This window comes from Eufriesea mexicana, unplaced genomic scaffold (genome assembly GCF_001483705.2).
Source record: "Eufriesea mexicana isolate 0111107269 unplaced genomic scaffold, ASM148370v2 scaffold437, whole genome shotgun sequence".
NCBI classification, from domain to species: domain Eukaryota; kingdom Metazoa; phylum Arthropoda; class Insecta; order Hymenoptera; family Apidae; genus Eufriesea; species Eufriesea mexicana.
In genome coordinates, this window is record NW_016908585.1 from 528435 (window position 1) to 544977 (window position 16543).

The 16543-nt window shown below is 30.9% G+C and overlaps 2 protein-coding genes across 2 annotated transcripts; one reads left to right on the plus strand and one right to left on the minus strand.

Moving 5' to 3' along the window:
* Positions 1 to 8455: 8455 nt before the first annotated feature.
* On the minus strand, positions 8456 to 10551 carry LOC108545385 (N-acetylglucosamine-6-sulfatase). The gene is made up of 9 exons (XM_017896962.1): positions 10441 to 10551; positions 10311 to 10370; positions 10027 to 10233; positions 9788 to 9949; positions 9550 to 9723; positions 9283 to 9484; positions 8897 to 9189; positions 8698 to 8814; positions 8456 to 8623 (listed from the first exon to the last, which is right to left on the minus strand). The coding sequence occupies exons 1-9, from the start codon at positions 10549 to 10551 to the stop codon at positions 8456 to 8458; spliced, it is 1494 nt and encodes a 497-aa protein (XP_017752451.1).
* A 578-nt stretch (positions 10552 to 11129) lies between these two features.
* On the plus strand, positions 11130 to 16237 carry MetRS (methionyl-tRNA synthetase 1). Its single transcript, XM_017896967.1, has 16 exons — positions 11130 to 11406; positions 11789 to 11940; positions 12034 to 12150; positions 12239 to 12382; positions 12504 to 12623; positions 12690 to 12805; positions 12881 to 12997; positions 13069 to 13107; positions 13182 to 13346; positions 13518 to 13794; positions 13879 to 14260; positions 14355 to 14568; positions 14657 to 14893; positions 15360 to 15681; positions 15758 to 15976; positions 16059 to 16237. The coding sequence occupies exons 1-16, from the start codon at positions 11304 to 11306 to the stop codon at positions 16206 to 16208; spliced, it is 2874 nt and encodes a 957-aa protein (XP_017752456.1). The 5' UTR covers positions 11130 to 11303; the 3' UTR covers positions 16209 to 16237.
* The last annotated feature ends 306 nt before the right edge of the window (positions 16238 to 16543 follow it).

Sequence of the window (16543 nt, forward strand, 5' to 3'; positions counted from 1 at the left end):
AGGCAGTAATGCGGACCGATTATCCGTCCCTAGACACAGATACCTCCCTCTTCTTTTGTCACCCCTCTCCCTTCCAGTATTTCCCCTTGAGGAAGTTCCAGCGATCCCCTCCAAAACGCCTGGGGAGTCGAGAGGACTCGTTTAGGTAAGCTGCACATTCCAGAGGGATGGAAAAGTAGAGGGGATCCCGTGAAGTCTCGACGTCCGACGGGGATGATGGTTTCCGCGGGGGCCACACCCACCACCCCTAGAGACAGCCAATCACATCCGTGGGCCGAAGGGTTGCCAGCGATCCGAAAGCTGTCATCGTGCCAGGCCTGGCTTTGCCTGGCCTTGCACGATATAAATCTAGAATTTAAGGTCTTAAAACGTCGCTATTCCCTCCAACGCTGCTCCTCCTTTTCGACGTTCAAACGGCCCTTCCGGTTTCACTACGAACATTCCGCGAAAAAGATTCAACAAAGAGAACCACATCTGGACGACTCTGTTCTCCTTTCGTTCGAGTATCAGTCCTGATTTTCGGGGAATCGCTGAGAATCTCGTATTTCTTCGAAAACAGAATTACACTATGTATCATTCGGAATACGTGAGTATTATCTGTAAATTAATAAAAGTTTCATTATCCTACAATATACATATTACATGATCTTGAAAATTTTCACTTGAAAAATTTGTAACGTCCCTTGAATAACGATCTAGAAAAAGTAATGATTTATAATGATTTACAATGAAAGAATAAAAGAGAATAACTGATGAATCAACAATAGAATGCATCTGTTGCAACAGAGGATAAGCAGTCGCGTAATCATGACGACATCAACCGACGAAACCACTGTTATTCGATTATCACGCGCATAAGGATTCCCATTCGTCGGTTCAAACAAGGATTCCCAATGTTGCTGTTCGTGCAGAGGCACAGATTCACTCCGGGTCTCTCTCTCCACTGTTCTCCCGACTGTTCGTTAATCAAGTCAGTACCTCAAAATGGCTTCCTGCCTAGTAACACCCTCGGATCGTCTCTTTTCGCTGTCACCTCGACAAATGCGGCTCTCTCAGTGCAGAATCTCTCGCGTCGTTGGACACGGTCTCTTTGATTTTCGCGATTACATTCTGAGTTGACAGGTGCGTGCTAACGTAACCGGGACGTAGTCGTATCGACACGTGTGCACGTACGCGTGAACCTGTCCACATTTCATCGTTTCATCTGTCGCGACCGGCTCTATTTTATTATACAATCGTACCTTCAGGCTCCGTTCCAAGTATCGATTCGTTTGCGTGTCGTCCAGGGTAAGAGCTCTTCACTTCGCTCGATGATAATCGATGAAATAAAAGGAATAAAAGGTATTAATTTAGAAAAAATACTAATGCGTTATATAAAAGGGGAATAATTCGTCTTTCTATACTTACTTTCTGGTTGATAGTTGTTGCTCAATGATGGTATGCATTAGGGTTCTTCTATTAGGCAGTTAATAGATTTTGACGTTAATCACCTTATACCACTTGTAGATTTATCCATTTATTTAAATACTCTGGCTACCTGAAATAATATAGAAATTAGACTAGATTCACTTTTATATTTCTATCTTCTTTTTTATGTCTCTTTTACTTTCTTAAAAATCTAATTCATTCTGATTTGTAATAATTCCAGACTTTATTACGTTGGCAGTAAATGTATTTAATTATTTCATAATTTCTTATTCCAGAGCTATCATAAGTATTCAAAATATTTCATTCGAGTCCAATATTCGAATGTTTAATGTTAAATACATGCGTTACATTATTTATTAAATTCTCAGAATCATTGCCCAGATAGAAAGAAATTTAGTTTACAATTCCAATTTGCACGCACACTCACCCCATACTATAATTTTTGTCGTATTTCGAATCTCGTAGCGTGATGGACGCAATGATATAAAAATAAATAACACGATCACTTCCCTATGTAATCTAATTCATTCGCCTATTTCCATGCAATACTCGTACGCAAGTTTTGATTACTACGAATTTTGATTACCATTCAATATCGGTATTGCAACCGCGGCTGGAAATAATAGAGAGACCTCGAAACCGCAGAACGTTCGTACACACAACCATAAACGGTCAGACAATTTGTCTTTTAATCAATAGCGTACAATGAAACTAGAGACCCGAATACTCTAAATCATTACTATTAATAATCATGCATATCTTGATCATCATGACCACGTGAATCAAGTTCTCCATTCTTTGAGTTAGAAATTTTTATAACAACGAAACAATCATAAAATAACATTGAAAAAATAAATGAACCATGAATAAGATAATCTTTTCAATCACAAAGATTCAATTTCTTACGATTAAATTTAAATTTTTCGAATGATAACATATTTATAATGTAGAAATTAAAAAACTAACAGAATAAACGCATATTAATTATTATTTTTCTTCAAATTAATAATTGTTCTAACGATGGAACATATTATTCCAAAAAAAAAGAAAGGAAAAAAATTGAGAAAACTAATATATATGCAAAAATATCAGAACAATTTATAACGAGGTTTGATAGATATCATCTGACAATCCCCGGCAATACGCGAGCATTAGGGCAGAACGCATATGATAGGAGCGTTGATTCTGGGATGGCGATAATAAAAGGGGTTGGCGTACAACCGCAAGCGAGACCAGATAATTGCGCTGTCAGAGACACTGCCAGCCGGTTGCGCATTGATATCGCCTAGAATTCTCCAAACTATTATTTTCGCCTGTTGCCTCGACTGATATATTATGCGACGTCGCACGTTGCCGTCACCGATAAATCACATTCAATTTTGATCGTTCATATCATACTGTTCGATTACAGTCACACGAAAGAAGCTTCGTTTCGCTTACGAAACATTATCTAGAACATTATTATTTACTACTAAATAAAAGTTAGATTCTGCTTTGTTTTTGCTACTTTATAGATGACAAAATAAATTCAACAATAAATTCAATTTTAGAAATTAACAATATCAAAAGCTACTATAAGTAACATCTACCAATAATTAAAATCTTCAATATTTCAATCGAAACTGTAATTTGTGGAGTTCCCAGTACAATTAGAATCCATGAAGGAAATATGAATCTGTCAAATATTGTCAGCAATGAAGGATTGAAGGAACCTCGTGTATTCACTTATTTCATGATTAAATACTCGCTGGCAAGAGCCAGGTAAGTATTATTGAGTTCATTCTACAAAGAACATCCGCGGTAGTTCTTGTAGATAAGTTTCGAGGGCTTTAATAGACATTTGTATCATGAGAGCACCATTAACTCTAGATTACAGCGCTGTGGTATTTACACAGCCCAGGAGCGTAATGTAATACGTGCTGAGTCCCTTTCCTCTTCTCAACCCTTGTGCTTCTGACCAGCCTCTCTCTCTTACTCCCTTTGTAGATTCTCTTCATCACTCATCTTCCCTTTCTATCCTAATTTCCTTCTCTATCAACTCCCTCTCTCTGTCCTTCTCGCTCTCTCATACTCCCCCTGTCCCCGGTGCCATCGCCGCATCATCCCTATTTGCTCGACTATCCCCTCGAAATGTATCACTTCGCCTCATTTAATATCGTGGGACGTAACCCGTAGTGACGCCATTGTTCTCGCTAACGGTGGATCACGGCTAAAATAATACCTGCTAATGGCTCCTGGTTTTAAACTGACAAACACGGGCCCCGAGTGTAATAATATAATGCGAGATAACCCGGCAACGGTATAGTTGCTCGCGTGCTGCCTTTACTCCGCTGCTTATACGCCCAGCCGTAAATTCATCGCGTTTGCGTCTTGAATCATGCGGTACGCTCTTTGAACGTAGAATACCCGGTAAAGAGAAATCGACCAAAGGGAGATTGAAATAGTAGAACGAGACGATGCTTTAGTACTCGTAATTCGTTTCGATTAGCGGTTCATTGGAAATGAGTTATCTTAATATCTTCTATATCTCTTTAGTATTAAAGATATATCTCCACCGAATACTGATGTTCAAGCTTGTTTCTCCTAATTCTGTAAAATAAAATATGTTTAGAAGCTTCTAACCGTCAATTAAAATACATTACAAATAAAGACTTTTCATGTTTTTCAAATTTGAAAGTTCTAATTTACCTGTGCATACCTTTGTATACCTTTTATATACATCACCTCAAAGATAAGAATTATAGAAATTGAAGAAGGTATAGAGCTTTCAGTAGTAATTACAGAAACACCAAACAACTATAATGTAAAAGCAAAAGTAAATAAATTATACATTAACATGGTACAAATTATGCATTAACAAAGTTGTTATCATACATAGCAACGTTATGTAATTTTAATTGAAAAGAATACTGCTAATACATTCAGAATAAATTCTTTTCATTTAAAATCATTAATCGTTTTAATTCATCAAAATAATTTTATCGTTATTCATTAAACATAATCGTTCTGTGTGAGTGTCGAAAATCAGCAAAATTTAACAACAGATTGCAGTATTAATTATAACAAGGAAAAATATACCCATAGTAATATCCATCTTTGGTAGTTTGATCGTTCTTATCTTTCTTTTTCGCATTCGTTTGTTTTTTACTGAACATTTACGGTAGAGCTAGCACGGTTCTTGCGAAATTAAAAACTTTACGGGTACGTTCATTTTGGCCTTTTAAACGGCTGGGAAAAACCGGTGAAACGCGTACATATTCGAATCGCGTTTTCATCTCGCACGCGATCTCGTGAATTCTCCGTCATAAAATCCCGACGCGATCTTCGAAGTACGTCCAGAAACATTTTATTATTTTCTATTTTCACGTATTATGCCGTTGTATAATTTCACTGGCGAGAAAAAAAGAGAAACGGATGGAGGAAGGGAAAGAAAGAAAGGAGTACGAGGACGAAGTACGTTGCACGCAGCTATGCACCCGACACAGCAGTAATTTGTAGTTTTTACGAGAAATTCTATATTTGCTCGAGCTTTTCATTAACCCTCTCGCGTTAACCGAGCTGCGACACGGTAATAAGGGTTGCAAGAGTAAAAGAGCAGCCGACTGAGCGCAGCTATGAGTCGGTATAGCGAAGAGGAGAGCTACGGTTAACAAAAGCGAGGGAAAAAGCGAACAAGTGGTAGAACTTTTTGCTACCAATTAATTATCTCTGTGACAAATATCGGTAGAAGCAAACCTAACATCGGACGAAACGAAGAACGGCAGAAGTCAGAATCGGTATACGTAGTATTTATTAAGAAGTGTCTCATTTCCATGATGAGTACCTGAAAGAATATTCACAATGAGATTTTTCTGGCTGAATATTGTTGAAGAAATATTTAGCAATGGCAAGGATTATTAATGTTTAATAACTTATAATATTGTAGTATCAAACAATCTAAGATAAAATGACTAATAAAGATTTCAAGCTATTTAAATAGGTAAAAAAAACGTCGGTGCTATTAATTTGTAATATTTCGATATGTTATGTGATACTTCGATTGAGTGTAGTAAGTTTGTATTATTTCGAAGATAGATATGTTATGAATTTAGATGGGTATATATACGTACATAAATTTTCATAAAATTACATTATTCAATTAATTCCAATTTCTATTTCCATTTCATTATAGGCGTATACATACATAGATTTGTATCGCTAGTAATTTTTCAACATGGCAGAATTATCGAACATAGCATGTGTCACTGAAACAATATTTTGATACATTTTTTTATCATTTTTCCAAAATATTTTAATTATATTTGTTGCTTACATTTAATTATTTCAACAAAATATCGAGGTGGCTCTGAACGAAAATAATATGAACTGAAAAACCTTTAAAATAGAATCATAGCAGGAAGCATAGATATGTACCTTTGTTGGAATAGAGAAATCGGCAGCTGCAAAATTCACAAAACGATTGATGTTACGTTGTAGGATATAGGAACAAAAGTGTGGACAGGATATCTCGAGAACATAAGTACTCAACTGGATCTTCCGACACCTATTGGTATCTTGTTCGTTATAGGCACGAGTGGCGCTCGTTTCTAGAGTTACAAAACTTCGCTAGCTAAGGGCCGTGCCTAAAACAATATTGGTGGGGGCAACGAGAGCCCGCGCGACCCCTACACATTAGATATTTATTTAAGACCGTCCGACACGGCTGCTTTGCTCTTGTTCACTATGGAATTTGTGCTTCGTGTACGTGCAAATACGTATACACGACGTACAGCTCACTGACGAAGGTACCAAGTAGTCGGGACTAAGTACCCCAAACCCGAAATGTTGACCTAGTTAATAGCTTCGTGTTTGATTTGACTTCTGTTGTCCGGATAAGCGGTTCCGTAATGCGAGCCCTGCGCTTTTATTATTATCGGTCGTGAAATTCGATACTATTGAAATTATCTTCAATTAGGGATACCGACACTCCTCTTTCTGCATTGCTTCCTTTTTATAGTTAAAGTTATTGTTGCACATTGTAAAAATATAATATCATTTTATTCTTTTCTCACTTATTTTTTTAATTATAATCTTTAACTACTTTACTCAAGTACGTTTCTTGGTTAAGTATTATAAGATATGTTACTAACCTATACATTAATCGTACATTTTTGAGGCAATAAATTAATTTAACAGAATATGATTTATATCGAACTAATATAATCTTTCAAGCATATGGAATTTAATTCGCGAATCTTTATGAAAATTCCACAGAATTGCACAGACAAACTTTCATAATGTAGGTAACTCATTATTTTCCAATTCGGTAAAGTATTTGTGCAAATTTACATTTTCCATGTTAGTGTTTATTATGAGAATAAAAAGAATAACGGATAGAAAAATAATAGTTCTCAATAAATTTATAATCTGTTCCTATCTATTATTAACAATACGCACATAAACGCTTTATACTTCAAATAAAGTTTATTTAACACTTTCTCTATTAGTAACCAATAGTTTAACAATATAATACATAAACAACATAGAATGTTATAAATATTATATTAACTTATCATACCTTATGACTTGTTTGAACAGTATAAGTTGTTAAAAATTAAACAGAACCGAGATCTTCGAGGAGCAGGAAAGCTAGAATCCAAAACTCGGAAGCCAGCGAAAGCCATTGATCCCAGTGCACAAGGAAACGATCACTCGCTCTAGTGATCAATGAAGAGAGAGAAAAAAAGGACTTTTCGCAAGCCGACTTACACGTTTCAGTGACGATGTAACGACTTCACAGTTCGAGCTGAGGTCTGTTAATCCTCCATCCGATCGATCGAACCAGGATTCATGCTGTTTACCGAAACACCCGCAAATTTTCTTTTTCAATGCTGCATTTTTAGCTGTGCTTCTTATCAAGTAAAATGCATTATAGCATAATTCGATTCATAAATTTTTCTGGTTGAAAATTTTACATTACTAATATCCATTTGTAATACAATATTTCTTTTGTTATTGATTTATATATCCTGGTTATTTTATAGAATGATAGTTTTTCAACTTACCTTATTATTGACAAAAGTTTATGCATATAATTAATTACAAGAAAGAAAATGTAAATACATAGTAGATTCTTAGTGCAGGTACATTTTCAGTTTATGTTAATTTTTCTGAAATTTTATGTATATCATATTACTTTGAAATACCATCTGTGCAAACGATTAAACGGCCTATAAAGCGATTAACGTTGTGTATAAACATTTCGACGTTCTCTTATGCAATATGAAAAGATCTTTTACGGTGCTCAACATTGAAAGTAACAAATCTGAGTACTTTGTAGTTTCCTTCGTCATTTGGAATCAGAAGAATTTAATGCGTATAAATGTAAACATTTTTTAACTAATATATACGTTTTGCTGAAAAATAAATAAATTATAAAATTTGATTCGTTAAAATGTAAAATATAAAAAATTATAAAATATCTATTTATGTTGATACAATCTCTTTACTAAATAATTTTAGTATTTTATTATTTCATAAATCCTTTAACGATTCAAAACGTTTTAATAGATTAAATTTATGGATATGGTAGAAGCGTATTTCTGCTTTCTGTCTTCCTTCGGTTTTCTTTTTCTCCACCCCCGAATAGCGCGATTGCTATTCAGATATTCGAACCGTGGGGCTTTAATAAAAATATTTGCTAAGAAAACAGTTTGCCCGAGGTACCCAGGAAGCAAGACGAGTTATTCTTATATCCAGATTCGCGGCGTACTCTTCGTTTACGATTTCCATAAATGCAGTAATTCGAAGTAAGACGGCCGTCGGCGTTTCTAACTTTCAATGATTCATATCTTCATATCTTTATACATATAAAAAACATAAAATAATAAATAACAAGTTGAACTGTAATATACTATTTTGATTTATTTTATATTCGATTTATACATGATTCTATAACAATCACTTCACAACTTACTTACTTACCAGTTTAAAATATATTTTTCAAAATAAGTAATACTAATTTATGAGGCATGCAATACATTAAGACTTAGTTATATACATTTTCCATATTTGTAACAATACATTCTTCATTTCTACAAATACTCATTTTTTTAAGACTTTTTTTCAATTTATATCTATGATGACGCTTCATGCTATATCCAATATTTTCCATTTGATATTTATCTGTAGTTATATTGTATGCTTCAATGTAATGCTATGAAAAAAATAATAAATATCATGAAAGATTATTTTATTGATCCATAATATTTTCTAACATATTATTAATACCTTATTGTCTTGAAAAATACAAAAGATATTATTAAACTCTGGTGATATACGTCGTATGCAACTAAAAGTATTATTTGCAGCATCTTGACATTTGCATGCCATATCTTTCATACATAACTGTGAAAGTTAGAAATTTCAAAAGAATCAAATTTAAGTTAAATATTCTGTATACAATTGTTTCTATAACTCTGATACATACTGTCAGATTTGGATCATAGTCATCTGGACAACCTGATGATGGTAAATGTTTAGATTTTTCTCCTCTATACTCTATTAAAAGAGTTCTATCTTTTGACAATCTCTTTCTTAAGACAGAAGTTCCATCTGATGAATGTTGTATACCAGCTATTTCTAAAATTGTTGCAAATAAATCAACACTGCTAACAGGTGCACTAATTTTTGATGGTATAATTCCAGGACCTCGTATCAATAATGGGACTCTAATATCTGTTTCATATGGTTGACGTTTATCTATTGGCATACTAAACTGTCCTATAAAACAGTATGCAATTAAATTGATTTATATATATTTTTTAATTCTAATCTAAATTATATAAAAATTTGTGTAAACATAAAATATATTACCAATATGATATCCATTATCAGATGTAAATATAATATAAGTACTATTTAAAAGATTTTGTAGTTTTAAAGCTTGATATACATTTTCAACAAGTTCATCTATAGCTAGCAATGTTTCCCACCTCCTCCTATAGATTTCATCTAATTTAGGTAACAAATTGTCAGGAAGTGGAAATGGTCCTCTTTGTACTAACCAATGCTTATTCTATTGAATAATGTATATTAATAATATAATATAATAATGTCAATATTCATGACAAATACCTCTACCATTTCCATCTGTGCATTGAAATTAGGTGTTCTTTTAGCTGTAACATTTTTAAATGTATCTATATGCCTCGCTGCTGGTATAAAAGGTGCATGAGGGCCAGGTGGTGCCAAAACCATAAGAAATGGTTGATTATTTGAATTTTGGGCCTTAATAAAATCTATTGCCATATTATTCTAAAAAATATAGTTTTAAATACACAATAATGAAATGATAAATATACTATTTTTTTATACTTACTATTACATCTGTAAGATAATCAGTTGAACTATTACCATATTTTTTTACAGTTCCATTTATAGACAAAGAATAATTATAATATTTGGAATTTCCAATGAGTCCAATCCACCAATCCCATCCTATTGGAACACGTGTATGTCTGTCAACTATTTTGGAGCCATACTATATAAAATTTTTGATTAAATTTTATTTCTTATGAAGAGAATAATTATAATTTTTTATATTTTATATATCTATACTTGATTTAAATATTTTCCAGCATAAAATGTTTTATAAAGCATTTCCCTCTTCAAATATGCAGCAAATGTATTTGGTTCTTGTATTTTTTCCCATTGAATACTATTACATCCTCCACTAACTGAGTTATTCACCACTAAATGATTATGTTGATATCTTCCAGTTAAAATTGATGCTCTATTTGGACAACAAATAGGCGAAGCAACAAACTAATTATAAAAAAAAATTTATTTAAATATAATTATAATTAATAGCTATTTACTATAAAATTAAATTTCTAACTTACACAATTTGAAAATGTTACACCTTTGCTTCCAATTAAATCCAATGTCTTTTTCATCGGTGTCTAAAAATAATAGTTAATTAACTTTTTCGTCGTTCATTTCATAATATATTCTTTTTTTCCACATATTTACCATGCCGTCAAGAAATATATCCAAATCGTCAGCTACGATTAACACAATATTTTCTGCACAAGATGATAATAATATGCGATTTATAAAAACCCAAATTAATAAAACAAACATTTTTTAAAAATTCTAATATATATAAAAAATATCTCGTTAAAATAATATACGGGTATTCCCCGAAAAAATAAAATTATAATGTATTAAATTGTTTTAAGACACGTCATATAAGCCAAATTTTCATTTTCAATCATACAAAATTTTACATTAAATAATATCAAAAATAAATAAAAATTGTCATACAATTTAAATAGTAATAATCACAAAATTAAATTCTTCGTAATAATGTACAAAATTCACACTAGAGGACACTAGTTCCCGGTACATTTATGTCTATAAAAATATTTATTAAGTATCGTGTCAAAAGAAAAACAGTTTATGATAAAATTGGTAAAAAATAAGTAAAAATGCCTAAATTTATAGATTTCATTCGCAGTTGATTGTTATAATGAGTATAAACATTGCAGTTGAAATTTTTATAAATGGAACAATTTTCAGTATTACCAACTGTCATTCAGTGTTTATTAAATTCCATATCATCTTATATTAATCAAATAAATGATTGCTCTTTACATGATCTGTTCCTTTATAATTCAAAACAATGTAATGAATGATATTAAGTAAATAACATGAATTACAAGATACTTTAACACTTTTGAGGTTAATAGATTCCAAATAGATTGGCAATATACTGTGAAACTGTCATGGTATCTGTTTCCAGACCGCATTTACTTGTCGCTCACATGTGTCGGTTGTGTGCTGAAAATATTTTCATCTATTTATTGTGAATATTTATTAATTTATTAGTAAAAATGAACATTTCAACGAACGAAGGCAATCCAAATACATTAAAATTAGTAATCGCAGCTAAACTAACTCAACAATCTGTTAACATAAAAACGGTACAAGCAAAAGGTAAGAAATGTAATTTTTCTTTTTCAAATAATGTTTTTTGAACAAATGATGAAATATCATATATCTCTTTCACTTTATTTTTATATTTTTTAAATGCATTAATTTTTTATGATTTTTTAATTGATTTTCTATTTTTAGTCAATAATGTTTAACAAATACACATATATTATATTATTCATATTTTAAATCTCATTACCTGGTAATCCTTCAAATTAGAATGATAAAACATAGTAGCTTCTAATGAAGATAATATATTCAATATTACAGTACATATATTATTTTTACCAAAATTTAATTCGATAATCATTAACATGACAAGAAATTGCATTTTTACTTCACAAATTTTTTGATTATAAAATGAGTTTTTATATTCTATACATAGTAAGCTTTTTGGGCCGTTTACCTTCTATTGAACTGTCATCTGGATTAGTACTATTTAGTACTAATGCAGCAATGCAACTCATAGCACCTTCATCTGAAGAGTTAACATTTATTAATAATAAATGGCTAGAATGGGAGATATCTCAATTACAGGTAAAAATTTAGAAATTGGTTATGGGTGTTTATTTATGACTTATTTATAATAAATTCAATTAATAAAAAAATTATAATTTATATATTTTGCAGCCAGCAATAGCATTTTATGGTAGTACAGGAATTTATAAAACCACACAGAAGTCATGTTTATGGTCTTTATTAGAAAAACTTAATAATGAATTAAAAGACTCAAAGTACTTAATTAAGGTAATTTATGAGAAGAGTATTAATACTTTTAATGTAATATCAATCAAATTATTGTATTAAAATTCATATTTTATTCAAATCATTTTAGGATGACTTGTCATTGGCAGATGTATGTATTTGGGTAACTCTGTGGTCTACTATATTAGTTACAGAAATTGGAAATGAATTATGTAAAGAATATTTATCTATTAAAGATTGGTTATCCAATATTGAAATACTTCCAGTTATTCAGGTAAAAAGGCCTTATGTTATAAATATTATAAAACAATTTATGTTATTAAGTGCCTGTTAATATTAGGTTTTCAATTAGTATATGTTATTATATATTACAATTACATATTTAATTATTTTAGGATGCCATCAAAGAATACAAATTTGAAAGAGGCTTAAAAGCAATTTTCAGTATTCAAGCTGTATCTTGGTTTCCTATTAATAATATTATTCCAAATTTTCAACGTTCTAAACTAACTGATGTAAGTTTACTATGATAATTATTAATTTCACATTTTGTAATATTCAATATAATTCATTACCTTCAGCTTAGTCCAACTAAGGAAAAAGAAGCAGAAACAGTTAGTCAAGAAGAAATACAAAATATTTCAAGTAATTGGTCTTCTAATTCATATCCTGATGCAAAAAGTTTTCCTTATCCTGTGTAAGTTTGAATGGTTTTAACAAATGATTAAGTACATCAGTATGCAATTCATACAAATTTATATATGATTGTTAGATTACCAAAGAAAGGAGAAAAAAATATTTTAATAACATCAGCATTGCCTTATGTTAACAACGTTCCTCATTTAGGAAATATTATTGGTTGTGTCCTTTCTGCAGATATTTTTGCTAGGTTAGTATTATAATATATATGAGTTGCATTAATATTAAATATTTATTTCAAAATATATTGTTTGTTTGTAGATATTGTAGACAAAGAAATTATAATACCCTGTTTATTAGGTATGTACTCTACATTAGTGTTAATAATATTAATAATAATAATATTCATTTTTAAACGTCAATAAAACTTTTAGTGGTACCGATGAATATGGCACTGCAACAGAAGCCAAAGCTTTGGAAGAAAAAACGACGCCTCAAGCTATTTGTGATAAATTTTTTGATATACATAATGATATCTATCGATGGTTTAGCATAGGGTTTGATCATTTTGGTCGTACTACTACACCTGAACAAACAGAGTAAGATGGATCTTGTACTACCTGCATTATAGAATGTAATTTTTTAAGGTTTTATTGTCTTAAACTACAAGTTATAGGTCATATTACTAGTTATTAACTGTTTTTTATATACTAGATTTTTATTAAGATGGTAGAATTATTTGTGTTATATTGATATGAATTATTTTTTAGAATTGTGCAATCATTTTTCTTAAGAATCAAATCACAAGGATACGTATTAAGCGAAACTGTAGATCAACTTCTTTGTGAGTTCTGTGACAGATTTTTAGCAGATAGATTTGTAGAAGGAACATGTCCAAGATGTAAATATGAAGATGCACGTGGTGATCAATGCGATGGATGCGGTCATTTAGTGAATGCAACAGATTTAATAAGTCCACGATGTAAAGTATGTAGTAATAGACCCATAAAAAAAAAGTCTGAACAATTCTTCTTAGATTTGCCTAAGGTAAGCATTTTATTGTGATGTCTATTACATTATTTTGTTATAAATTTATAGTATTTTCATTAAAAAAGATATTTTTTTATATAGTTACAAAACAAGTTAAATGAATGGTCTTCAGTTGTGGAAAAAGAGTGGTCAAACGTTGCAAGAGTGGTTGCAAAACCGTGGTTACGTGATGGACTTAAACCACGATGTATAACTAGAGATTTAAAGTGGGGAATACCTGTTCCAGTAAAAGGTTTTGAAAATAAAGTATTTTACGTTTGGTTTGATGCACCTTTTGGTTATATCAGTATCACAAAGAGGTACACAAAAGAATATGAACAATGGTGGAAACCTAAAGATGTAGAAGTTAATCTGTATCAATTTATGGCAAAGGATAATGTTCCATTTCATGCTATTATGTTCCCTGCTTGTTTATTAGCAGTTGATGAAGGTTATATACTAATGAAACATTTAATGGCAACAGGTAGAAATTCAACATATTAAATATAGAAGGAGTTATATTGTTATATATTTTTCTACCTGAATAATTAATTATTACTAGTTAAATTTGATTCTAGAATACCTTAATTATGAAGATACAAAGTTTTCTAAATCACGAGGTATTGGAGTGTTTGGAACTGATGCTAGAGATACAGGTATACCAGCTGATGTTTGGCGATTTTACCTTGCATATGTTAGACCTGAAACTCAAGATTCAAATTTTAACTGGGTAGATTTAGCAACTAAAAATAATAGCGAGTTGTTAAACAATTTTGGAAATTTCGTTAATAGGTGTGTGTGTGTGTGTGCGTCTTCATAATAAATAATATGATTATTGGTACTTTTAATTATATTTTTAAGAATTATTTTAAATAAACAGGGCTCTAGTTTTTGCGGAAAGATATTTTGAGTCTAAAGTACCACCAATAGAACTTCAGGAAGATGACTTAGTATTACTAGCATTGGCTCAACGTGAATTATCATTTTATATACATGCTTTAGAGCAAGCCAAATTACGTGATGGTATAAAACACGTTTTAGCAATTTCAAAGCATGGAAATCAGTATATGCAATTCCAAGAACCCTGGGTGAAAATCAAAGGAACTGATAATGATAAGTAAGTGGCATGTTAGTTTTGATTACATTATAATATTAGGCAGCCCATGAATTTACTGTAGACTTTTACATATTTTCGTACAAATGCTTTATGTTTTTAAAATATTTACACTTGAATTTTATAAACATTTAAAATTTTGTTGCATGCTTTAATCATTTTATTCTATTATCTTTATTTCATTAAATGGAAATCCATATTGTAAAATAATTTTTTATATTGGAGATTAGAATATCTTTATTTCCTAGGTACTCTTGTTCAGTGTGGATTGCTGTTGTATGACTTAATTTTATGCTGTAAAATAAGTCCTGTAAACTGATTGTGACTGTTAATCAACTTTCATGTATTAAATTATGTTCCAGGTCTGTTACAGAACTTATGAATAACACTTGCTTAGTAGAACTAAGTGGCATCACCGTTTTTTTATTTAAACATTGTGTAATACTTTACTTTTCTTTATTGTTTGTAGAAAAAGAGCTGGAACAATCATCGGTATTTGCTGTAATTTGGCGTGTCTTTTGTCTGCTCTTTTGGCTCCATTTATGCCAAGTACTGCTCGCGAATTAAGATCGCAATTAGGATTGCACATTAATAGTTACGGTTATATCCCTGACGTTATCATGAATATACTTCCAACGGGTCATAAAATTGGTAAACCATCTCCCTTGTTTAAAAAAATAGAAGATAAGGATGTAGAAATATTAAGAAAGAAATATGCTGGTAAGCAAGAAGCTACAAATAATGGTGAACATGGAGATATAAAATCTTTGGACAATGCAGTTACAGAATTGGTTAGTGAATATTTCATATCATAATGTAAAAAATTGTAAAAATAATTGCATATATCGTGTATTTCTTTTCTTCCAGGGCAAGAAAGTTGAAGAACTGAAGGCTAAGCATGATAAATGCGCTTGGCAGTCCAATCAAATTCAAATTTTCTCAGATTTAAAGAAAAAGCTTTGTAATCTCGTAAGTGAAAAGTCATCCGAACCAACAAATAAAAAACCTCAAGTGGTTTTAACACCTGAACAAAATGGAGATGTTTTAAGTGACATCGAAATTTTAAAAGAAGCTATAGCCAAACAGGTATAATAAAATAATATATTAACAGTATCACAAAGTTTTGATTTTATAGTTATTTTTGTATAATTCGTCTTTTACTTTTTAGGGTGATATTGTACGTAAATTAAAAGCTAACGAAGAGAAATCAGTATGGAAACCTGAAGTGGAAAAATTATTGAAATTTAAAAAGCAATTAGCAGATCTCACTGGAACACCACTAGTTCCAACTGACAAAAAATCGAAGAAAAAGAAATAAATAGTATAATATATAAATCATTAAAACCTCCCAAGATTTCATATAACAAAATACAGTATGTGCACTTTGGAATAACATCAACAGCACATGATAGTTTTATTTTATGTTTAAATAATGTAATCCATGTAGATTATTTAATAAAATTAATTTATACATTAGATATGAAATTATAAGTTTATAGTTTACAATTTCTATCATACATTTATTTATTTGAAGAAGATAAAGAATTAATAGAAATTATTTATTTTATAAGATAAAACTTTATTATTGAAAAATTTCTTTTTTTGTTAAAAATGGATACTTTTATCTTTACTATAATTTTACTTTTATCCGCC

Bases quoted from the DNA above. Each gene is read 5' to 3' on its own strand.
- LOC108545385 (XM_017896962.1), bottom strand. From the start codon at position 10,551: ATGTTTGTTTTATTAATTTGGGTTTTTATAAATCGCATATTATTATCA. The intron at 10,234-10,310 runs GTAAGTTAGAAA...TTTTATAATTAG, and splicing joins GTGTAACATTTTCAAATTGT to TTTGTTGCTTCGCCTATTTG. The intron at 9,724-9,787 runs GTAAGTATAAAA...TATATTTTTTAG, and splicing joins ATTATCTTACAGATGTAATA to AATAATATGGCAATAGATTT.
- MetRS (XM_017896967.1), top strand. From the start codon at position 11,304: ATGAACATTTCAACGAACGAAGGCAATCCAAATACATTAAAATTAGTA. The intron at 12,806-12,880 runs GTAAGTTTGAAT...TATGATTGTTAG, and splicing joins AAAAGTTTTCCTTATCCTGT to ATTACCAAAGAAAGGAGAAA. The intron at 15,682-15,757 runs GTTAGTGAATAT...CTTTTCTTCCAG, and splicing joins ACAATGCAGTTACAGAATTG to GGCAAGAAAGTTGAAGAACT.